The sequence below is a fragment of the Piliocolobus tephrosceles genome, chromosome 1 (genome assembly GCF_002776525.5).
Source record: "Piliocolobus tephrosceles isolate RC106 chromosome 1, ASM277652v3, whole genome shotgun sequence".
In the NCBI taxonomy this organism is placed as follows: domain Eukaryota; kingdom Metazoa; phylum Chordata; class Mammalia; order Primates; family Cercopithecidae; genus Piliocolobus; species Piliocolobus tephrosceles.
The window spans coordinates 178,160,157-178,184,729 of NC_045434.1; the positions used below are offsets into that span (position 1 = coordinate 178,160,157).

Here is a 24,573-nt window from a genome sequence, read left to right on the forward strand (position 1 = left end):
GAGCAGATGACGACCTCCACTGGTAACCAGACCCTCTACGGGGAGCAGATGACGACCTCCACTAGTAACCAGACCCTCTGTGGAGAGCAGATGACGACCTCCACTGGGAACCAGGACCTTTACGGGGGACAGACGATGACCTCCACTGGAAACCAGACCCTCTACGGGGTACAGACGTTGACCTCCACTGGGAACCAGACCCTTTACGGGGGACAGACGATGACCTCCACTGGGAACCAGACCCTCTGTGGAGAGCAGATGACGACCTTCACTAGTAACCAGACCCTCTACGGGGAGCAGATGACGACCTCCACTGGGAATCAGGCCCTCTGTGGGGAGCAGGTGATGACCTCCACTGGGAACCAGACCCTTTGCGGGGGACAGATGATGACCTCCACTGGGAACCAGACCCTCTATGGGGAGCAGATGACGACCTCCACTAGTAACCAAACCCTCTGTGGGGAGCAGGTGACAACCTCCACTAGTAACCAGACCCTCTATGGGGGGCAGAATATGACCTTCACTGACAACCAGGCTCTCTGTGGAGGCCAGATGGCAACATATAGTGGCAACCCGACCCTCAATGGGGACCAGATGCTGACTCTTCAGGTGGGCAATATGACAATGCTCACTAATGACTACAGCCTTTATGGGGGATATATGATATCCAATCAGTTCTCATCATTGCCACACCCAGGATTCCCATGCTTTTCAAGTTCCCATTTGATTCAAGGACAAGTTCCAGAAAAGCAGAAGACACAGAGCTGCCAGTTCTGGAAGAATCCTGAGGTTTCGAGGCCCTACATCTGCACTTACGAGAACTGCAAGAAGTCTTATAAAAAGGCTTGCCACCTCCGAACCCATATGCGCAAGCACACCGGTGAGTGAGGGCCCAGGAACAGGGGTAAGGGGCAAGTGGCTACAGATCTGTGCCTTTACAAAGCCCTGGGAGCATTTGAGATTGCTGCCACTTCCTTTAAGCCAAGAATTCAAGAAGATTCTATAATAGAAAAGGTTGGCACCTTCAGAAGTGGGGATAAAGCAGTCCTAGGGACAGGCTCTAGTCTTGGACCAGAGCCAGGCTGGCTATGGCCTTTAGTGGTATTGACTGCTGGTTTCATGGGAAGAAGTGAAGGAATTTCTTTGGCCTCTTGCAGGTAGATGTTGAGGCTATTTCTACTGGGATCATCACTTCATAGTGACAGCGCCCCCAGGCCCTACTTCCCTCATCCTCCTTATTCCCCCCACTAACTTGCCTGCCAATAACTGTCTCTCCTTCTGTTTTTTTTTTCTTCTTCCTTTCCTTTTGTTCCCTTCCTCACAGTTTTCCTCTTGTCTTTCCAGCTTTTGCGGCCCTCATTCCCCTCCTCCTTCACTCACCTCCCCCACTCCCGTCTCCTTTGGCTCTCCCTCTCCCACTCCAACTTGCTCAAAAGCTTTTTCTTGTTCCCTTCCTTCCTTCCTTCCTTCCTTCCTTCCTTCCTTCCTTCCTTCCTTCCTTCCTTCCTTCCTTCCTTCCTTCCTTTCTTTCTTTCTTTCTTTCTTTCTTTCTTTCTTTCTTTCTTTCTTTCTCTTTCTTTCTTTCGAGATGGAGTCTCGCTCTGTCGCCCAGGCTGGAGTGCAGTGGCGCGATCTCAGCTCACTGCAAGCTCCGCCTCCCGGGTTTACGCCATTCTCCTGCCTCAGCCTCCCGAGTAGCTGGGACTACAGGCGCCTGCCATCTCGCCCGGCTAGTTTTTTGTATTTTTTAGTAGAGACGGGGTTTCATCGTGTAGACCAGGATGGTCTCAATCTCCTGACCTTGTGATCCACGTGTCTCGGCCTCCCAAAGTGCTGGGATTACAGGCTTGAGCCACCACGCCTGGCCTTTTGTTCACTTTCAATGTCCCTGACCTACCTCACCCTGATGTATGACAGGTCTCTCTCTCTCTCTGTCTGGTCCAGGGGAGAAGCCCTACATATGCGATGTAGAAGGATGTACATGGAAATTCACCCGCTCAGATGAGCTCAACAGACACAAGAAAAGGCACACTGGGGAACGGCCCTACCTGTGTTCAATATGCAACAAGAATTTTGCAAGATCTGATCACCTAAAGCAGCATGCAAAGGTCCACAATGTTCACCCAGGATTATGAACCCTTCAGCCCATGAGGAAATGTGTACAGCTAAAAGATTCTCCCTACTGAGTTTGTTTCCCTTGAACAAGCTCCCCTATTTCCCTATGCCAGTAGCTAGTAGGTGCTTAATATTCATAAGTTTTCTAAAACATGCAAAGAAAATAGGTATATGCGTTTTCATATAAAAACTGGATGACTTTCAACTTGAAACCGGAAGCACTCTTCATTCATTGCGCTCTCTCAGGGTAACTGCTTTTATCAGCATGCTGTGAATCCTTCTAGATCTTACTCTGCATTTACCTGTATGTGTACTTGTAAAAATGTATCTGTGTAGATGATTGAGATTGATATGTATATAACTCAGAGGGTAAAGAATATGGAACTTTTTTTTTTGTCTGTAGCTGAGTCCATGTTTCTTTGGAGCTTCATTCCTATGTGTTGAAAAGGAGGGGATGCTCAGTCACATCCAGGGTAAAGTGGTCTCAGGTTAAATGGACTTTGCTTAGATGAGTACTTAGCCTATTCAGAAGTTCAACCTGGGTCAGTTGGGGCTCACGCCTGTAATCCCAGTACTTTGGGAGGCCAAGATGGGCAGATTGCTTGAGCCTGGGGAGTTCTAGACTAGCCTGGGCAATATGGTGAAACTCTGCCTCTACAAAAAAAAAAAAAAAAATACAAAAATTAGCTGAGTGTGGTGGTGTGCACCTATAGTCCCAGCTACTTGGGAGGCTGAGATGGGAGGATCACTTGAGCTCAGTAGTTGGAGTCGCAGTGAGCTATATTCACACCACTGTACCACTGCACTCTAGCCTGGGTGACATAGTGAGACCTTGTCTCAAAAAAAAAAAAAAAAAAGATATTGTGTAATATTATATATGAACTATATTGAATAAGATATTTAAGTTATAAGTAGAAAAAAATGAGCACCTGTAAGAGCTTATCACCCAGTGTCATGCAATCAGTGTCATGCAATCAGGTGTTGAGATAGCCAGTCGGAACAATGAGCCAGATGGAAAGGAATGATCAAGCCTTATTTACTGACTGCTACAGAACAGATAGGAGAGACAGCCTTAGCCAAGACCCCAAATAAGGAGGCCTCTGCACTGAAGCACCATCGTCCTTCAACGACCCACATAAACCCAGGGTATAAAACTCTGGGCTGGCTGCTTTCTGGGGCCCTTCAGCTGTGGTACAAGTGGGGCACATGCAGTTAAGACTCCATCCTCCGGGGCAGCTTTCCTGAACCTTGGGGGACTAACTCCCAATGAATCCTAGATTGTTGTCCTTTGCTGTCTGTTAGTAATAAACCTATTTTATTTAACTTGTTGTGTGTATGGGTGTCATTGGATCTCACTGGACTCAGACAAGCTGATAACCAGTGCACAGTGAATCTGCCTTACGGTGGGGATGCCAAGTCCTTGACTATGGCTCCTTTCAGAAAACTGCAATGCCCTGGCTGTGTGCCAAGTCTGGTGAGCTCCCCTACCCATCCTTCTATCTTCTAGAATTGATGACTACCCTGAATTTTGTATATATAAATCCCTTTGATACATTTATCAAAAATGCATGTATTCAAAGATAATTTGTAGGTTTTTTTATTTTGAGCTTCATAAATATTATACTAAGCTATATATAGTCTTCTGAAACTCCCTTGTTTTCAACACTTATCTCTAAGATTTCATCCATGTTATTACTAAGGTCAATATAAAGAATCCATAACAACCCCAAACAAAAATTCTCTACATTGTTAACACACCAGGGTAGGGGCGGGGGGGTGGGTGGGTGAGAGACCAGAGAAATCTGAGAGTGCACTAGAGTCTTACGTGAAGCACAACTATAAAAAGAAAAGATCATACAGCTGTTCCTCATTATCCAGATGTAATCTGCTAGATCATGAATTTTTAAAGTTTTTATTTCATTAACCTAAATATGAAAAATAGTAACATATTTCCAACCCATTCAAAAACACCAAACATTTCTTCAAATTTCACTACGACCCTTATATATTATAACAATCCACCAAGGATTTCACATTATATAAAACCCCCAGGTGTGGTGGCTCACACTTGTAGTCCCAGCACTTTGGGAGGCCGAGGAGGGCAAATCACCTGAGGTCAGGAGTTCAAGACCAGCCTGACCAACGTGGAGAAACACAGTCTCTACTAAATATATAATTAGCTGGGTGTGGTGGTGCACACCTGTAATCCCAGCTACTTGGGAGCTGAGGAACAAGAATCACTTGAACCCGGGGGGTGGAGGTCGTGGTGAGCCAAGATTGAGCCATTGCACTCTAGCCTGGGCAACAGAGCAAGACTCAGTCTCAAAAAGAAAAAAAAAAAAGAAAAGAGAACTGAAAGAAATGAACAGGGCATCAGTGACCTGAGGGACAATATCAAGTGCTCCCTCAGGAGCAGACTGTGTGTCAGAAATAGAAGGTGGAGGAGAACCCCAAAATTTGACAAAACAATGCGCAAAATTTTTCCAAATTTTATTAAGACTACCAAACATTTAGATTGAAAAAGTTCAATGAATCCTAAACAGAATAAAGGTAAGTTCAAAACCATATAAAACCAATCACTATATTTAAGAACAGATACATTATGTGGTAAAAACAATAAATAACTAAGACGAGATTAATCAAAATTCAGTATAGTGGTTACCTCTGCAAAGAAGGATGAGGAATTCAAAGCTTTAAATGTATTAGATTATTTTTCCTTCTTTTTCTTATTTTATTTTTTATAGAGACAAGATCTTGCTGGTCTCAAACTCCTGGCCTCAAGTTATCCTCTGCCTTGCCATCCCAAAGTGCTGGGATTACAGGCCTGATCTTAGGGGTAACTAAATATTTTTATTTTTATTTTTTCCTTTTTTTTTTTTTTTGACCTTCCTAACATGAGTGCATTTTATTATTAAATTGGAGATATACAAAATATTTCTTGCAGGTTATGATAGATATCACAATCAATGGAAAACAAATGAAGTTCATCCATTCTTCTTCTGTGTTACTTATAACACAAGCCAGGAACCTAGAAGTCACCCTTGACTTCGCCCTCATCTACGAAATCCAGTTAACTATCACTTTCCTACTTCTCCCTACCTCCACTCTCACATCCTGGCCAAAGCCACCTTGACTCTCACCTGAAATACTGCTATGTCCCTTCCTCTCCCTTACAGCCTCGCTCTAATCTTATCTCCACATTGCAGCCAAAGAAAACACTTTCAACCTTATTTCTCCATCTTGAATCTATCTCACCATCCCCTTTACTATCAGAAGCAAGAGTGACAAGTAAATTTCCCAAGACACCTCATAGCCAGGAAATGGCAGAGGCAGGATTCAAAATCTACTAAAGAGTTCACAAGTCTTTTTTGTTTTGTTTGCTTGTTTTGAGATAGAATCTCGCTCAGTCACCCAGGCTGGAGTGCAATGGCAAGATCTCAGCTCACTGCAACCTCCATCTCCCGGGTTCAAGTGATTCTCCCATCAGCCTCCCGAGTAGCTAGGATTACAGGCACCCACCATATGCCAGGCTAATTTTTGTATTTTGTAGAGACAGGGTCTCACCTTTTTGGCCAGGCTGGTCTCGAACCTCTAACCTCAAGTGATCCGCCTGCTTCGACCTCCAAAAGTGCTGGGATTACAGGCGTGAGCCACCGCACCAGGCCCACTTTGTGCACTTCTAGTAACATCCCTCCTCCACTAGATTGTGATCTCCACAGGAGCAGGAGCCTGTTTTGCCCACCGTTGTAGTGCACAACATACACCCTTGATCACTCTGGTCCTCTCCACATCCATTTCTTGGTGAAAATGCTAGATCACCAAGCAGACCTCTCATCCTACATTCCAACAACAAGCAATCTGGTTTGCTGACCCTACCCACGAGGCTGTGTGTGAGCCAGGTGGGCTGGGGAACAGAGACCAGCCCTGGCCCAGTGAACCTGAGATAGCCTGCTCCATGGAAGGGATCTGGTGCCCTGGTAGAAAGAAGCTTTGAGTGCCCAAGACTTCAATCCCTGGGGCTAGGGAATGGGTCATAAATGAGTCTCTTCTGCCCCTGTTCTTTTAATCATGTCCACTCCCCTCACGTGGGAGCTTGGATGAAGGGCACCTGGATGTCCATCCCAGGTATACTGGGGCCACTAGTAACACAGACAAAGGCAGCAAAGCAGGACAGGGTCAGGGTAGGGGTGGCAGGGCAGGGACAGGCACAGGCACAGCCAAGGCTGTGGGGCTTCCCCAGAGGCCCAGATAGGCTTGAACCTGCAGAGGACCAGCTTCTCTTCTTGGCAGCACTGGATACATTCGTAAATGTTGTCTATGACCTTTCTGCTCTGCAGAGGCAGGGTGCCTTCATGCACCTCTGAATCCTTACTGTCCATGCCATAGTTTCCAGAAGATAGACATGTCCAACGGTATATGTCCAAGAAATGGGAGGTGCAGCTAGCACCCATGAGTCCTTCGGGTCTGACAGAGGCATCTCCTTGAGGAGTCTTCCTCTGACACATCCTTTAGTTAACTTCATGATCCTTACCATGACAGCCTTGGTGCGCTCAGTATCGTAGGCTCAAAAAACATTTGCTGAATGAATGCAGAACTTGAAGACTGCCTCTCCTCTGAAGAGTTGCCACGTCCAGTGTTCTCTGCCTGGAATCCTCTTCCTTCTTCATTCACCTGTTCAGTTTATTTCAAAATTTGAGGGATTACTAGGTGTTACACTCTTTTTTTTCTTTTTTTTTCTGAGACGGAGTCTCGCTCTGTTGCCCAGGCTGGAGTGCAGTGGCACAATCTCAGCTCACTGCAAGCTCCGCCTCCCAGGTTCCGGCCATTCTCCTGCCTCAGCCTCCTGAGTAGCTGGGACTACAGGCGCCCGCCACCTTGCCTGGCTAGTTTTTTGTATTTTTTAGTAGAGACGGGGTTTCACTCTGTTAGCCAGGATGGTCTCGATCTCCTGACCTCGTGATCCACCCGTCTCGGCCTCCCAAAGTGCTGGGATTACAGGCTTGAGCCACCGCGCCGGGCCAGGTGTTACACTCTTACTGGGCCCAGGGATTACCTGGTGATGTATTTAGCAGTCTGGGCACTGCTTCATGACAAGCCTTTCTGACCCCTCCAGTTAGGGGCTCCTCCCCATGGCCACTGTACAGAGGTGGACCTCTGAGTCCCCAGATTAAGACAGTCCCTTGAGCACAGAAACCAGCTGTGATTCATCTGTGCTTGGCAGCAGCCTGGGCTCAGGAAACACCCATAGAAGGCACCGTCTTCTTAGGGAAGAGACCACCTCTGGGGCAGACAGATCCTGGTTGGCATTCTAGCTCTGCACTTGATAGCTTGGCCAAGTTCCTTTCTCTCTATCAGTTTGCTAGAGTAAAACAGCCTGCCAAGTCTAGATATGAGGTTCTAAACAACCTGGCTGGTTTGCCAGGATAGTCATTATCCCCTTAACCCCAGGGGACAGCAGGGAAAGATAGGCCACTTAATATCTGGTGCTTGGTAGTCCAGCGACCTAAGGAAGGTGGGAGGAGCAGAAGTTACAGTGGGATTCATCCTTATCTGCCCCAGTCTTAGGCCCTCCTTTCCCTCCTAGCCCTCAGTCACCTAGAAAATAGAGCCTGAAAACAAGAACTAAGTACTGGTGTTTTACTTGGAGAGGTGCAAACCCAAGGCATTGGAAGTGAGAAAATGGAAGAAAAGCAGGAAAGAAAGGGAAGTAACCCAAGGTGATGTATTTAGCAGTCTGGGCACTGCTTCATGACAAGCCCTGTGGAGGCCGCAGTAGTTGTGTCCACTGGCTACTTGGGAGGTCTCCCCATTGATGGTACTGTTTTGGAGAATTGGTGCCATGCAGCAATTCATGAAAGGGAGGGGAAAAGGGGGAATTGATCTGCCTGAGTCTCACCTATCTCCCATTTTCCACTAGTTAAAAAAAAATTTTTTTTTTTTTAGATGGAGTCTTGCTCTGTCGCTCAGGCTAGAATGCAATGGTGCAATCTCAGCTCACCACAACCTCCACCTCCTAGGTTCAAGCCATTCTCCTGCCTCAGCCTCCCGAGTAACTGGGACTACAAGCACACTGCACCATGCCCAGCTAATTTTTGTATTTTTAGTAGAGACAGGGTTTCACCATATCAGCCAGGCTAGTCTTGAACTCCTGACCTTATGATCCACCTGCCTTGGCCTCCCAAAGCATTGGGATTACAAGTATGAGCCACTGCACCCGGCCTCAAATTTCATCCCATAAATACTAACTCCCAGTCAGACACCGTGGCTTATGCCTGTAATCCCAGCATTTTGGGAGGCTGAGGTGGGTGGGCCATTTGAGGTCAGGAGTTTGAGATTAGCTTGGCCAACATGGTGAAATCCTGTCTCTACAAAAAATACAAAAATTAGCCGGGCGTGGTGGTGTGTGTTTGTAAACCCAGCTATTCAGGCTCTCCTGCCTCAGGAGAATCATTTGAATCTAGGAGGCAGAGGTTGCAGTGAGCTGAGATTGCACCACTGCACTCCAGCCATGGTGACAGAGCAAGACTCTGTCTCAAATAAATAAATAAATTTTCCCATACTTCTAAGTTTGCTAGCAGCAACTTGGGATGCCAGATCCCATGCCCTATGCTAGGGCATTCCATCCAAGTTTGTGAAGTGGTGAGAAGAAACAGAAGCTCTGGGTACGTGGCCAGTGAGTGACAGGGAGAATCTGATGCCATATGTGCCATGCCCAATACAGTCCAAAACTAGTTTTTTCATTTTCTGGAAGAAGAAACAAGGCATAGTGATCCAAGAACTTTCCCAAGGTCACAAGGATATTAAGTGGCAAATTCAGGATTTGAATATAGTCTGGCTCTGGAAACTGGATTTTATGTAGCAAGCAAAGGAGTCATTAAAGGGTTTTAAGCTGGAGAGCGACAAGAAATCAAGAGCTTTTTAATGAAGCTCCCAATCTCTACTGTACTCCACATTCCCATCTGACTAAACTCCAGCAGAAGCAGGTGGCCCCAGAGAGGTTAACGGCATCCAAGACAAGGTTTGAGGAGTCTCTAACTGGCTGCAGAACTTCATGTGGGCTTCAACACTGACCCATAATCCTCCTGTCTTCATCTAATCCTAAACCTACCGAAGAGAAGTTCTAGCCAGAGGCAGGTAAGATCTGTGTAGAAAAGCCAGAATGAGGCTGGGTGTGGTGGCTCATGCCTGTAATCCCAGCACTTTGGGAGGCCGAGGCGGGCAGATCACGAGGTCAGGAGATCGAGACCATCCTGGCTAACACGGTGAAACCCCGTCTCTACTAAAAATACAAAAAATTACCCAGGCATGGTGGCACGTGCCTGTAGTCCCAGCTACTCGGGAGGCTTAGACAGGAAAATCACTTGAACCTGGGAGGTGGCGGGTACAGTGAACCAGATCACGCCATTGCATTCCAGTCTGGGAGACCGAGTGAGACTCCATCTCAAAAAAAAAAGAAAAAAAAAGGAAAAAGCCAGAATGAGGAGAGGAGACTGACCTAAGGACCAGCAGCAGGAGGACCGTCCTGCTCTCTACTGTTGGTCTGTGGGTCTGAGGGTCCTGGCCGATGAGTTTTCTGGTGTTGCTTGAGATGGTCAGACCTCATGAACTCCCGGCTGCACTGATCACATTTATATGGTCGATATCTGGTGTGTACCCGTGTATGTCGTCTCAGCTCATCAGAACGGAAGAAAGACCACGAACAACTTCCCCAGTTGCAAGAATAGGGCCTCTCACCTGGGAATGACAAGGGAGAGATGGAATTTAGAATAGAGTAGGAAGGAAGGGGTCCGACTCTGTGAGGCAGAGCAGTCTAGGTTGAGGATTCAAAAGGGAAGGTCCAGGGAACCAGGGAGCAGCAACATAATCAGGAGTGCCCACTCTAGTCCTCCTGTATGGCAAGTCGGGGAGCCAGTCTAGCTTAGTTCTAAGCTTGGAAGAGGAAAGGCTCATCCCAAGCAATTACCCACCAGCGTCCCAGGACAAATTGAAAGCCCAGAGACTCCTCCATCCCCACCCCACCTGACACTTCCTTCACCTGTGTGCTTGCGCTGGTGGCTCACCAGGTGGGAGCGTTTGGTATAAGCTTTTCCGCAGTTCTCGTAGTTGCAGCGGTAAGGCCTTGCCTCCGAGGAGCCCCCTATACCAGTCCTTTCCTGAGGCCTGGAGTTCTTCTCTGCTGTCTGTGGGGCAGGTCTGGGCTGCTCCGGTAGAAATGGGCCTTCTTGAGAGTCCGGCTGAGTCACAAGAGAGTCCTGAGACCCTAAAGCCAGCAATGACTGGGGCTCAGCTAGAGGCATCCCAAGGTCATGGGCATCTTGTGGGGGCAACATCTGAGCCACGGACGGGAGCACTGTCTGGGCCTCAGTGGAAAGCATGGTCGGGCCTAACAATGTTTCTTCAGAAGGCACTGTCGAGAGGCCAGGGTAAGGCACTGGAGGGTTCCCAGCGTGGGACATCATTGGGATTCCAGTGGAAGCCGAGACTGGCAGCCCACTGGGGGGCATCCTTAGATTCCCGCTGAAGGGCCTGGCCACCCTTGGAATATTGGGCTCTCCTATGGGCATTAGTTGGGGCCCACTGAAAATCATCATCTCTTGCTGAGGGGGAGACACTCTCTGACAGTAAATCATCTGGGACGGAATGAGAGTCGCTTGGGGGCAGTAGCTCACACCGCGCTCAGGCAGTGGCATACTGAACTGTGGCCCTCCTTCATCCACATTCTGCCCCGGCGCCTCAACAGACACCAAGGGGGACCTCAGCATCTCTGTGCTGTGAGGAAAGTGCTGAATGCTTGGTAGGCCTTGGTTCCAACAGGTGTGCACTCCAGAGCTTCCAGAAGATGAAGACACGTTCAGGATGGGCGCTGAGTTCTCGTTATCCTTGGGGAGAAAGAGTCAGGTGATTTTTGCTCAAATTCCAGTTCCACATGTCCCTCCTCTTCGTTCCCAGACCCTATCCTAATCCAGCCCTCTGTTTCCATCTCTTGCTTGAAATATCCTGCCTCCAGACCATTTTCCAGCTTGGGCTTTCTCACATGCGGTCTGGCTGATACAAGCCCCATAGAAGCCTAGCCGTAACTCATGCCACTTTCTCTCAGACATGTTTTTGGTTTTTATGTCACGCAAAGCAACAAAGAGAACAAATAAAACAGTCCATAACCTACACCTTCAGCAAAACTCTGAGAAAATGTTAAGACTCCAATTTATTTTTTTCTTTTTTTTGAGACAGTTTCACTCTTGTTGCCCAGACTGGAGTGCAATGGTGCAATCTCGGTTCACCACAACCTCTGTCTCCTGGGTTCAAGTGATTCTCCTGCCTCAGCCTCGTGAGTAGCTGGGATTACAGGCATGCACCACCACGCCCGGCTAATTTTGTATTTTTCGTAGAGATGGAGTTTCTCCATGTTGGTCAGGCTGATCTCGAACTCCCGATCTCAGGTGATCTGCCTGCCTCAGCCTCCCAAAGTGCTGGGATTACAGGCGTGAGCCACCGCACCTGGCCCAAATTCCAAATTATACATAAGTGTGAAAGTGAAAGAACATCCTAAACCAGCAGAACGGGTGCAAAAAGCCACAAAGATAGAAGGAATTGAGGCTGCAGATGGGTCTTGGCTTTAGCAAAACTTAGACATCATCTGCAAATATTTGCCTATGGAAGAGCATCTGCCCTGAGTGGGAACTGCCTGGGCAGGTCTGAGATCAAGCATTGGTGGAGATATGGGGGAAAGGCAGATGTGAAAAAAACACTTCTTAAAAAAAAGGATGGGGATTGCCTGGAAGTCAGGGGCAGTATCCCTCGATGACTGACTTGCATGAAGGGTAGGAAAGAGATTGGTGGTAGAAGGTCTTAAAATAGGATAGGAGCCAAGAACCATGTTTTTAAAAACTGTCAGTAGGCCAGGCACGGCGGCTCACAACTGTGTAATCCCAGCACTTTGGGAGGCCAAGGCAGGTGGATTGCTTGAGCTCAGAAATTTCAAAAACAAAAACAAAATCAGCTAGGTATGGTGTTGTGTGCCTGTAGTCTCAGCTACTTGGGAGGCTGAGGCAGGAGAATCACTTGAGTCCAGGAGGCAGAGGTTGCAGTGAGCTGAGATTATGCCACTGTACTCCAGCCTGTGCTGACAGAGTGAGACCCTGTCTCAAGAAGACAAGCAACAAGCAACAACAACAACAACAAAATCCATTACTGTAGCAATAGAAGAGGGAGCTGTTGAGTTGAGAAACCAATAAAGCTACCCCATCATCTCCTATTCACTCTTCAATTGGGATGGTCCAGAAAAGAACAATCCATTCAAATATGACAACCAAAAGAGAAGTTTAAAATAGGGTATCCATACAAGATACTAAACCATCAAGAAAGAAATTGAGGATTGCAATAAAAAAAAAATCACCAGAAAATTATTGCTACAAATCAAGGGAAAATGTAACAACATTCAAACACAAGAAAGAGAAGAGAAGAGAAGAGAAGAGAAGAGAAGAGAAGAGAAGAGAAGAGAAGAGAAGAGATCGACTCGCCAAGGCGGGCAGATTACTTGAGGTCAGGAGTTCAAAGAAGGAAGGAAGGAAGGAAGGAAAGAAGAAAGGAAGGAAGGAAAGAAGAAAGGAAGGAAGGAAAGAAGGAAGGAAGGGAAGGAGGGAGGAAGGAAGGGAGGAAAGAAGGCAAAACTTGAAGCAATTACAACTTTTGCAGCAATTATAGGAACATCACAGGACAGAAATAGGGAAATTCAAAACAAAACATCCAGACGACAGGATAGGAGTTATATTAGAGAGTAGGGAATGGGGAAAGATGGGAAAGGGACACTGGACGGGCTTCTATTTCTTGACCTGAATGACAGTTTCACAGGTTTTACTTTGTAACAGTTCATTACTTTGTAGAAGCTGTACTTACATTCACTTTTCTGTTTGAGTGTTATTTTTAGCAATATGGTTTAAAATAAGTTAGTATTGCTGGGCACAGTGGCTCATGCCTATGATCCTAGATCCTTGGGAGGCCCAGGTGGAAGGATTGCTTGAGTTCAGGAGTTCAAGACAAGCCTGAGCAACATAGGGAATCCTCATCTCTACAAAGAACAAAAAACTAGCCAGGCATGGTAGCATGTGCCTGTGGTCCCAGCCACTCAGGAAACTGAAGTGGAAAGGATCACTTGAGCCTGGGAAGTCGAAGCTGCAGCGAGCTGTGATCGCATCACTGCGGTCCAGCCTAGGTGACAGAGTGAGGCCCCATCTCAAAAAAAAAAAAAATAATAATAATGCTAAATTTAAATAGGCAATATTCTATACAAATTCACAGTGTAAAAATACATATTTTTTTAGCTCTGTCCAGTAAAATAGCCCATCGAAGCAACTGTGACTCTAATAACAATGCGTGCCTCTCGAGCCTAGACTTGTCTCTAATTCTATTCCTTGCTAAAAGTTAGACCAAGAATTTCCTGACTCCAAGACTAGGAAAAGGAAGGTTTAAGGGAGGCTGGTACATTTCGTGCCTGAAAATAAGAGAGCTTTCAAAGATTAGGATTGGGTCAAAAGGAGACACGAAGTGATATCAAGGAAGATGGCAGGGTAGGAAGCACCAGCAACATGTATCCCCAGCAAGGTAACTATCGCACTGGCAGCATTTGCCTGTTATAAGTTTTTTGGAACCGTGCAGGGTTTCAAGGCTTGTACCTTCCAAGGGAAGGCTTTGAAAGTAAATTGCAGTTAATTTTGGTCAACCTAAATTCTTAGGTGGGTAGTAACTACCCATATACACCCCATGTTCCTGGAGCAACTTGCACGAGCCAGAGTGGGCAATAAAAACCTTGTCCTCCAACTACTGGGGATCTATGTCCTGATTGTTATTTGCTGTTTCTGATTATGAGGTGCAGACAAGGTAGGCAGTCATTGTGGCAACTCAACCCCCAGTGTTACAAACCCCTCCCCTTCCCACTGAAGAGACTTCCAGATATGAATACAAACATCCAAGAAGCTCAACAAAATTCAAGTAGGATAAACTCACAGACCTATACCAAGAAACATTATAATAAAACAGTTGAGGCCAGGCGCGGTGGCTCACGCCTGTAATTCCAACACTTTTGGAGGCCAAGGCAGGTGGATCACTTGAGGTCAGAAGTTCAAGGCCAGCCTGGCCAACATGGTGAAACCCCGTCTCAACTAAAAATACAAAAATTAGCCAGGTGTGGTGGCAGGTCCCTGTAATCCCTGCTACTCAGGAGGCTGAGGCAGGAGAATCGCTTGAACCCAGGAGGCGGAGATTGTGCTATTTATTGCATTCCAGAGAGCGAGACCCTGTCTCAAAAATAAAAAATAAAAATAAAACTGTTGAAAACCCAAGACAAAGAGAGAATCTTGAAAATAGCAAGAGAAGTGACTCAGCGCTTATAGGGGATCCCACAAATTACCTGTAGTTCTTTAATCAAAAACCTTGGACACTAAGACCATGGGTTGATATATTCAAAGTACTAAAGGAAAAAAAATAACTATCAACCATCCTATATATGGCAAAACTGTCTTTCCAAAATGAGGAAGAAATTAGACATTCCAAGATAGGCAAAAGCTGAGAGACCATTACCACTAGACATGTCCTGCAAGAAACGCTAATTGCAGTCCTTCAGGTTGAAATGAAACAACGCTAGACAGTAGCTTGAAGCCATGTGAAGAAATCCGTCATAAGAAAAATTTCTGATAAGGGTAATATATGGACAATGATAAAAGTGAGTATTATTTTAACTTTGATATATAACTCCACTTTTTGTTTTCTACATGATTTAAAAGAATGCATAAAATTTATGATCTTCTTTTTTGACATACGATGCATAAAAATGTAATTTTGTGAGATCAGTAACTGAAAAGAGGTGGGAATGGAGCTATACAGAAGAAGTTTTTATGTGCTATTAAAGTTAATCTGGTATAAATTCAAATTAGAATGTTATAAGTAGGATGTCAAATGTATTCCCCATGGCAACCACAAAGAAAATAGCTAGAGAATATATGCAAAAGGGGCCAGGCACAGCAGCTCACGCCTGTAATCCCAACATTTTGGGAGACCGAGGTGTGTGGATCACTTGAGATCAGGAGTTCGAGACCAGCCTGGCCAACATGGTAAAACCCCATCTCTACTAAAAATATAAAAATTAGCCGAGCATGGTGGCACATGCCTGTAGTCCCAGCTACTCGGGAGGCTGAGGCAGGAGAATCACTTGAACCTGGGAGGTAGAGGTTGCAGTCAGCTGAGATCCAGCCACTGCACTCCAGCCTGGGCAACAGAGCGAGACTCTGTCTCCACAAAACACACACACACACACACACACACACACACACACACACAAAAGGAAATTGTGTTATAAGGAAATGTAAGTTTCACTATAAAAAAATCAATTAAACAAAAAGACAATGCTGCAAATGAGGGGAAAAATGGCAGAATTAAATCCTTCCTTGCAAGTAAAATACTTTAGAAAGTAAATGGATAATACTTTCCAAAAGACAGATGTTGGCAGAATGGATTAAAAATGGATAGTAGATCACAAATTAAGTCTCAATAGATTTTAAAGTCTCAATAGACTTTTCCCTTGCTGCTTTTAGAAAAAAAGCAAAAAAAAAAAAAAAAAAGGTATCATACAAAGAATATTCTCTGACCCACAACCAGATAAACTAGAAAATTTACAAATCTCTGGAAATTAAACAGCACTCTCTGAAACAATGGGTCAAATAAAAAAATCACAATGAAAATTAGAAAATACTTAGAGACCAATAAAAAATGAAAACATAGCTACCAAATCTTATGGGATACAGCAAAAGCAGTGGTAAGGGGAAAATCTACTGGTTTAAATGCTTACAATAAAAAAGATCTCAAACCAACAACATAGCTTTATACCTTAAAGAACTAGAAAAATACACTAAACCCCAAACCAGCAGAAGGAAGGAATGAGAAAAATCAATGAAATTAAGTTCTTAGGAAAGATTAACAACATTGCCAAACATTTAGCTAGATCAACTAAGGAAAAAGAAAAGGCTCAAATGATTAAATATGAGAAATGAAATTGGAGACATTGTAATACAGTACTGTGAAAAATTTCACACCAACAAACTGGATAACCTGGATAAAATGGACAAATTCATAGAAACACAAAACCTATCAAGACTATCACAGGTTGAGCATTTTGAGACTATGAAGCAGGTGGATCGCTTGAGGCCCAGAGTTCAAGACCAGCCCAGGCAACATGGTGAGACCCCCATCTCTACAAAAAAAATTAAAAATTGCCAGGTGTGGTAGCAAGTGTCTGTAGTCCCAGCTACTCCGGAGGCTGAGATGTGAGTGGTGCAATCAATCACGGCTCATTTTGAGCTGGAATACAGTGGTATGATCATGGCTCACTGCAACCTCAAGTCACAAAAGCTGAGCTCTTATCCTAACTTTGAACATTACTAATTGAAGTGATTAAATTAAGCATTTATTCTGCCTCTAAAAGAAAAAAAATTTCAAAATTACCAAATGATTGCAGTTAAATATTAATTCCGACTTTACAGAAGAATACAAACTAATAAATGTAGAATGAATGGTGGAATTACAAAATTTATTTTTCTGCCAGGTCCAGTGACTCACGCCTGTAATCCCAGCACTTTGGGAGGCTGAAGTGGATCACTTGAGGTCAGGAGTTCAAGACCAGCCTGGCCAGTATGGCAAAACCCTGTCTCTACTAAAAATACAAAAAAATTAGCTGGGCATGGTGGTGCATGCCTGTAATCCCAGCTACTTGGGAGGCTGAGGCACGAGAATTGCTTGAGTCTGGGAGGCAGAAGTTGCAGTGAGCCAAGATCGTGCCACTGCACTCCAGCCTGGGGGAGAGAGTGAGACTCTGTCTCAAAAAAAAAAAAAAAAAGAAAAGAAAAGAAAAGGAAAAGGAAAAAAAAAAAAAAAAGGAAAAAAAATGTATTTTGCCACCCCTAAGGAAATTTAATTGAGGAAAAATTTAAATGTGGTGTTAAAACCAGTAGGTGAACGGCTGGTAGGGAACTGGACATTGGATACACACAAAGCAGAATCACACAGATTACTTTCTGACCACAAGGTAAATTTCAATAGAGAGATCAATGAGGCTTTTCACTACCTTAATACAAGTATCACCAAATGGTAGCCAGGTGTGTCTCCTGTTGTTATGCAGGATAAAACCTGCATGAGGCATGAGGCACTCTTGCCAAAAATCTTGAATCCAGTTAAGCTGTAAGTTCTAATCATAACTTAAAGGTAATACAAGTGATAGAAGATAAAGCTAAATGCTATCATGAGGAAGCAATCTGATATATCTGAAAGGAACATTCTATAAGACAAAAGTCAGCATCATGAAAAACTGAATCCCAATCATGAAAAAATAAAACTACTCTAATTTCAGAGACTCAAGGGACATAATCACCAGATACAGTGTATGGTCTTAAATTCTGGTTTGGACATACCAGCTACGAAGTACATTTTAGGAATAGCTAGGGGCATTTGAATAAGGCTTGCATCTAAGATGATTTAAAGGAATTATCAGCTGGGCGTGGCGGCTCACACCTGTAATCCCAGCACTTTGGGAGGCTAAGGCGGGTAGATCACTTGAGGGCAGAAGATTGAGACCAGCCTGACAAACATAGCAAAACCTCTCTACTGAAAATACAAAAAATTAGCTGGGTGGAGTGGCACACGCCTGTAATCCCAGCTACTTGGGGGGAGGCTGAGGCACGAGAATTGCTTGAACCTGGGAAGCGGGAGTTGCAGTGAGCCGAGACGCGCCACTACACCCCAGCCTGGACAACAGCGCCAAGACCCTGTCTCAAAAAAAAGTGTATATATATATATATACACACACACACACATATATATATATATACAATTTTGATACACTTGATTATGCGGTTTTGGCTATAGAGGAAAATGTTCTTTTTAAAAAAAAACTCTAGAAGAGTTGGGAAGATCTTGTTTTATTTTTAATTTAAATAATTTTAGAGACAGGATCTCACTATGTTGCCCAGGCTGGAGTGCAGTGGCTATTCACAAGTGTGACTGTGGTGCACCACAGCCTAAAACTCCTGAGCTCAAACGATCCTTCTGCTTCAGCCTCCTAGGCCGCTGGGACTACAGGTGTGAGCCACCATGCCTGGCCTTATCAGTTTTATTTACCACTATATGCTCAGCAACTAGCATAAGACAGACATATAATAGGAACTAGGTAAATGACTATTGTGTGGGCACCTCTGGGGTGCTCAGCCTGTCTTTCCTAACTCTCAGCAATGGCCCTCTCGTTTTCCCAGTCCTTCATGGCAAATTAAGTTGTCTAAACATGCCTTCACCACTACTTTGCCTTATGATTCTCCCAAATTTGCTCTGGCCTCCATCTCTCCACAGAGGCAGCTTGCATAAAGGTCACCACTGACAACTTCCATCCCACTATGACCGAGCAGCACTTTCCAGACTCCTGGCTTGACCTCTCAGGAGATTATACGACCACTGGCCACACCCTTCTTATAATGCTTCCCTTGGCCTCTCACATGCATGGACACACTTTCCGACCTTTCCTCCTTCTTTTTTCTCAGACCCCCTCCTTCACAGTCTCTTTTGCAGATTTCTCTTTCTCTACTCTCTCTGGGCAAACTTCCCCATGCCAGTGGATCTGTTTCTGTTTATAGTACAACTATTCCTAAATCTATAGCTCTGGCGAAGATGGCTCCTGAATTTTCCAGCTACCTACTGTTTGGGTCCTTTTGGATGGCCCACGGGTTCTTCCAATGGACTGTGTCCAAAATTCACTGTCATCTTTGCCCACCTCCCCCAAACAACGGATTAACCTAGTCCTTCTCACCCTTCTTTCTTGCTCAGAAAATATCACTGCTGTCACTCAATTGTGCAAGCAAGAAATCTGTTACTCTAGATGTCTCCCTCACCACTTGGGACCAATGATTGTGGTCCCTGCCTCCAAAACATCTCCACAATCTATGATACATCTAGCTTCTCCATCTCCACTCTCACTTCTCTAGGTAGGCCGCCATTTGAATTCTCACCTGGATTATCACAAAAGCTTTCTAACTATTGCCTTGAATCCAGCCCACATCCACCAGGACACTCCTTTGAAAATGCAAATCTAATTGAGACAGATTATGTTTAAACTCATCAATGGCTTCCCACTGCTCTTGGAATAAACAAGCCCTGAATGATCTCAATGTGCCCTGGGGCCACCCTCCCATCACTGTCTAGGCCCTGGTCTTTCAGTTCCTCCTAAGAGGAAGCATACAGCCTGTGGTCTCAGACCTGGGAACCCTTCACCTGACCGGTTCTCTAGTCCCAGAACAGAGTCTCAGCTGTCTCCTAAGCCTCCCAAATCGGGTCAAACACCCCTGGTATCTGCTCCCATGCGCCCCCGACTTCTCCTTCATGTAACGCTGTACAATTCCAATCATTCAGCTAACGATTTATTAATAAAATGTTATATATATCTGTTTCATGGTAAATTCATCATTGTATTTCCACAGTCTGGCAAAAGCCTACCACTTAGCAGGGCTCCAATTAACTTTTTTTTTTTCCCCTGTCATTTCCTGCTCACTTCCTGACTTGGTCTTTGTTGTCCCGCCTACTCAAGTACCTGGCCAGAAAGTTGCCTGGAACCCTCTTACCCCCGATGCACCCAACACAAGCTCTACTGCTGGGCGAACATTATTGGAATAAACGACGTATGATTTACACCCTCAATCTCACAACCCTCCCTTTCCAGTCCCTCCCCAATCTCGCATCCCTTCCTTTGCAACCCCTCCCCAATCTCCCATTCCTTCCTTTGCAACCCCTCCCCTCGGATTTCCACCCCTCGGCTTTCTGCTTCCCTCTGCCTCCCGTCTCCTACACGGCCTCCCCTCCCTGCCGCCCCCTAGCCTGGGCCCGCCCCCGGCCTGCCAGGAGCTGACACCTGACTCACCTGGGCAGCCTGGTGCGCCACCTGCCATCGGCTCAGCTCCCCAGCCTCCTGTTCCATCTCAGCCTGCGGTCGGTTGTACATGAAGACTGGGTGGGGTCTAGACTCTCTACTGAACAGACAGGAAACCAGCCACCACGGCGTCGCAGGCGGGTATCCGGACATCGCTACGCCACAATCACCTTCTATTTACCTATTTACAGCTGCGCCAGGGGGCGGAGTGAACCCCACCCGTCCCGCCCTGCGCCGCCCCCGCAGCCCTGCCCTCGGCTGCCCATCCCAACCAAGGCGGCATCACGGACAGCCACCTCAGGCCTTGAACGCTTCCTAAAGGAAGTTGGTACGCCCACCCAACCCACCCATTCCACCCTTCAGTCTGAGCAACTGTTTCACCCAAGTAGGGGCTGAGGACACCCAGGTCTCAGACTCCAGCCAGGAGGAGGCTGGAGAGAGAGGCAAGGCTGGGTGTGGGGCGTCTGCCGATAGGAGAGCCTCCACCAGCACTCTATCAGGTCGGGAGCTTGCCATGAGCTTTGGGAGGGCTGGAGCTTTTCTGCTACAGTCTCTGCACCTCTGTCCCTTGTCTGTACGAACTGAAGACTGGGAGCTTCATGGCGCAATCTATTTATTCCACAGTGTTTACTGAGTGCCCAGTGTGTGTTGGGCATTGATCTCTGAACTAGGGGTAAAATGGTGAACAGGACAGAACCAAGTCCTTGCTGTCAATTTCCATTTTACATGGGCAGACAAGAAATGAGTAATAAAGTTGTTAACTATTATAATTTTAGACGGTGGTGAGTGCTATGGAAAACCAAAAGACAAATGTGAGCTGAAAACGAAATGTCTGAAAGGAGCCAGCCATAGGAAGACTGAAAGGCTCTAAGGCAAGAAAGAGCCCGACAGTGCTAGAAGGAAATTGAAGGCAGGGTGACCACAGTGATACCACATGGGCAGTGACACGAGGACAGAGGGATAGGGCCTTGAAGACAGCAGAAAGGAGTTTGGATTTTATTCTGGAACTTGATATGATCTGATACATGTTTTTAAAATAAACCATTTGGTTTCTTATGGATTATAAAGGGCCAGAGGGGTGCAGAGACACCAGTTAGAAATCTAAAGGAGCTGTGGCTGGGAGCAGTGGTTCATGTCTGTAATGCCAGCACTTTGGGAGGCTGAGGTGGGCGGATCACCTGAGGTTGGGAGTTTGAGACCAGCCTGACCAACATGGAGAAACCTACTAAAAATACAAAATTAGCCAGGCGTGGTGGTGCATGTCTGTAATCCCAGCTACTCAGGAGGCTGAGGCAGGAGAATCACTTGAACCTGGGAGGCGGAGGTTACAGTGAGCCGAGATCGCACCATTGCACTCCAGCCTGGGCAACAAGAGTGAAACTCCGTCTCAAAAAATAAAATAAAATAAATCTAAAAGAGCTGTCCAAGAAGGAGATGTCAGTATTTGGTCATGGAGGTGGTGCCCACCTGCAGTCCCAGCTGCTCAGGAGGCTGAGGCGGGAGACCACTTGAGCCCAGGAGTTCTGGGCTGTAGTGTGCTGTGCTGATCTGGTGTCCACACTAAGTTCAGCATTAGTATGGTGAGCTCCCAGGAGTGGGGCACCACCAGGTTGCCTAAGGAGGGATCAACCGGTCCAGGTCAGAAATGGAGTAGGTCAAAACTCATGCTGATCAGTGATGGGATTACTGCACTTGTGAATGGCCAGTGCACCCCACCCTTGGCAACATAGTGAGATCCCATCTCTAAAAAAAAAAAAAAGAATGAAAAACTGGACTTGTAATGGATCAGAAGGGGGTAGGAAGGAAGGGAAAGAGGAATCAAAGAGACTCCTAGATTATTGGCTTGAGCAACTGTGTAATGATCATGCCACTTGGTATATGGAAAGATAGGAAGAGGAGCAGATTTGGAGGTGGCTGAAACAAGAATTCCATTTTAGACATTGATTTTGAGATGTCTATTAATTATGCTCAGAGACGGTCAGGGCTATAAATGTAAACTTGGGTGTTGTCAGTATAGAGATGGTAGTTAAAGTGGATGCTATCAACACTGGAGATAGTTTGAGAAAAGGACAGAGGACAGAGCCTGGGGACTCTTACATTGAAGGTACAGCAGAACAGCAAAGTCATCCAAAGAGCCTGAGAGGTTGAGATAAACAGGTAAGTGACTATTGGATTTGGCAAGAGGGAGGTCACTGGTGACTCTGACAAAACCAAGTGTAGTAAGATGGAAGCCTGATTGGACTGGACTGCCAAGGGAACAGGAGTTGATGGAGTGGGACATTGTCTCTAAACTCTAAACAAAGAAGTTTCGCTATGAATGAGAGCAGAAAAATGAGGTGGCAGTTAAGGGAGGGCATATTATAGGCTGATGGGGATGCACCAAAGGAGAAACTGACACAGAAATAGAGGGCTCAATTATAAGAGCAAAGTCGTGGATGAATCACAAAAGGACAGGATCTGGAGTACCAATAGACAAGTGTGCCTTCGGTGAAAGCAGGGATATTTGCTCTATCATAACAAGTGGGGTAAGAAGGCTCTTATGTATCTTAGGGTCCCCAACTACTAGCATGAAGTGGGGCTGAGAGCAGACCCTTGAGAAATAGTGGCTATGATTCTATGGCTAACAACTGCTCAGCTCTCAACTCCAGGATCACCTCCTTCTAGGGCCATCTCTGACTCCCATTTGATGCCTCTTTCAGTTCCCACATACCTAGTGTTTATCCCAACTTGGCATTTAGGAGATATTTGTAGAATGGATCATGTTTGACACACAGAGCAGATCATTTTTATACTCCCCTCCTCTAAAGATAAAATTATTACCATAGGCCGGGCATGGTGGCTCACGCCTGTAATCCCAGCACCTTGGGAGGCCGAGACGGGCAGATCACAAGGTCAGGAGATCGAGACCATCTTGGCTGACACGGTGAAACCCTGTTTCTACTAAAAATACAGAAAAGTTAGCCAGGCATGGTGGCGGGCACCTGTAGTCCCAGCTATTTGGGAGGCTGAGGCAGGAGGATGGTGTGAACCCAGGAGGCGGAGCTTGCAGTGAGCTAAGATCGTGCCACTGCACTCCAGCCTGGGCGACTGAGCAAGACTGTCTCAAAAAAACAAAACAAAACAAAAATACAAATTAGACGGGCGTAGTGGCGGGCGCTTGTAGTCCCAGCTACTTGGGAGGCTGAGGCAGGAGAATGGCGTGAATCCGGGAGGCGGAGCTTGCAGTGAGCCGAGATCACGCCACTGCACTCCAGCCTGGGCAACAAAGCGAGACTCCATCTCAAAAAAAAAACAAATTATTTCCGTAATTCAAATTTCATATTTTCAAATGATCATAAAATGAAACAAATTGTAATAATGGCCAGAAAAAGGAAAGGCAAAAGTGAAAATTTTATTTGCCAAAACTTTGTTTGCAGACTCACATCATAAAATAAATACATAAAATTAATATTATGGCTCCAAAAAATGAAGAAGGCACACTATTTATTTCAATTACTTTCACATCTACCTGTTTAAATTTTGATCCTTTCCTTACAATCTGATATACTCCCTTATGTAAATAATCATCCAGCAACCAACAAGTCAAGTTTAATAAAACCAAAACATCTAAATAAGATACAACATAAGCAATAACACTTAGGCCACAACATTTATTTCCTTTATTCATCTTTCATTTCAAAACCATTAACAAGTTTAAAGGAATAGGTTTTCATTTCAAAGGTATATTTTTATTCAAATTCAGTAAAATATTTCATGTACAAATTAAAAATTTGCATTTAACAAACAAAAATGTTTTGCCTCTCAGTTTGCACTCTGTCCCACTGTTTTGTTTTTTTTTTCTTTTTTTTTTTTTTTTTGAGACGGAGTCTCCCTCTGTCGCCCAGGCTGGAGTGCAGTGGCGCAATCTCAGCTCACTGCAAGCTCCGCCTCCTGGGCTCACGCCATTCTCCTGCTTCAGCCTCCCCCGTAGCTCAGACTACAGGCACCTGCCACCACTCTCAGCTAATTTTTTGATTATTATTTTTTTTTAGTGGATATGGGGTTTCACCATGTTAGCCAGGATGGTCTGGATCTCCTGACTTCATGATTCGCCCTCCTCGGCCTCCCAAAGTGCTGGGATTACAGGCGTGAGCCACTGCACCTGGCTTGTCCCACTGTTTTAACACAAAAGTCCAACTGGTTACATAGAATGACAGAATTGAAAAAAGTTAAGCCCTGTTTGTCTTTGTCATCAATGACAGTAACTCATGATTGTTTATTTTGAATCTACAGTGTAAACTTGGATGTATCTAATACCACAGGGGTTGGAGATGTGACCCTTGCCTAAAGTGAGCTCCAAACATGGGTATTGGTGTGACTATATAACTGAGCATACTCCAAATGAATTTCCATGTAGAATGCAATATTTATTAAAGGATCGCTAATAAAAATGTGTTAGTGTGGCCTGGCATGGTGGCTCAAGCCTGTAATCCCAGCACTTTGGGAGGCCGAGGCTGGCAGATCACGAA

The 24,573-nt window shown here is 45.5% G+C and overlaps 2 protein-coding genes across 2 annotated transcripts in view; one reads left to right on the plus strand and one right to left on the minus strand.

The window, feature by feature from the left end:
- The window catches only part of KLF18 (Kruppel like factor 18), a 2,939-nt gene extending 804 nt beyond the window's left edge, over positions 1–2,135 (plus strand). The window contains exons 2-3 of the mRNA XM_026455760.1: positions 31–880; positions 1,945–2,135. Coding sequence (XP_026311545.1) covers positions 31–880; positions 1,945–2,135 — 1,041 coding nt within the window. The remainder of the gene's footprint in view (positions 1–30; positions 881–1,944) is intronic.
- Positions 2,136–6,161: 4,026 nt separating this feature from the next.
- Positions 6,162–20,189, minus strand: KLF17 (Kruppel like factor 17). Its single transcript, XM_023221603.1, has 4 exons — positions 20,057–20,189; positions 10,151–10,994; positions 9,611–9,849; positions 6,162–6,786 (listed from the first exon to the last, which is right to left on the minus strand). The coding sequence occupies exons 1-3, from the start codon at positions 20,135–20,137 to the stop codon at positions 9,611–9,613; spliced, it is 1,164 nt and encodes a 387-aa protein (XP_023077371.1). The 5' UTR covers positions 20,138–20,189; the 3' UTR covers positions 6,162–6,786.
- Positions 20,190–24,573: the final 4,384 nt, after the last annotated feature.

What these genes read in the sequence shown, in the direction of transcription:
- KLF17 (XM_023221603.1), bottom strand. Translation starts at nt 20,137, where the DNA reads ATGTACAACCGACCGCAGGCTGAGATGGAACAGGAGGCTGGGGAGCTG. An exon ending in TGGCGCACCAGGCTGCCCAG is followed by an intron (nt 10,995 to 20,056) that starts GTGAGTCAGGTG and finishes TTTCTCCCCAAG; the next exon opens with GATAACGAGAACTCAGCGCC. An exon ending in CCACCAGCGCAAGCACACAG is followed by an intron (nt 9,850 to 10,150) that starts GTGAAGGAAGTG and finishes TGTCATTCCCAG; the next exon opens with GTGAGAGGCCCTATTCTTGC.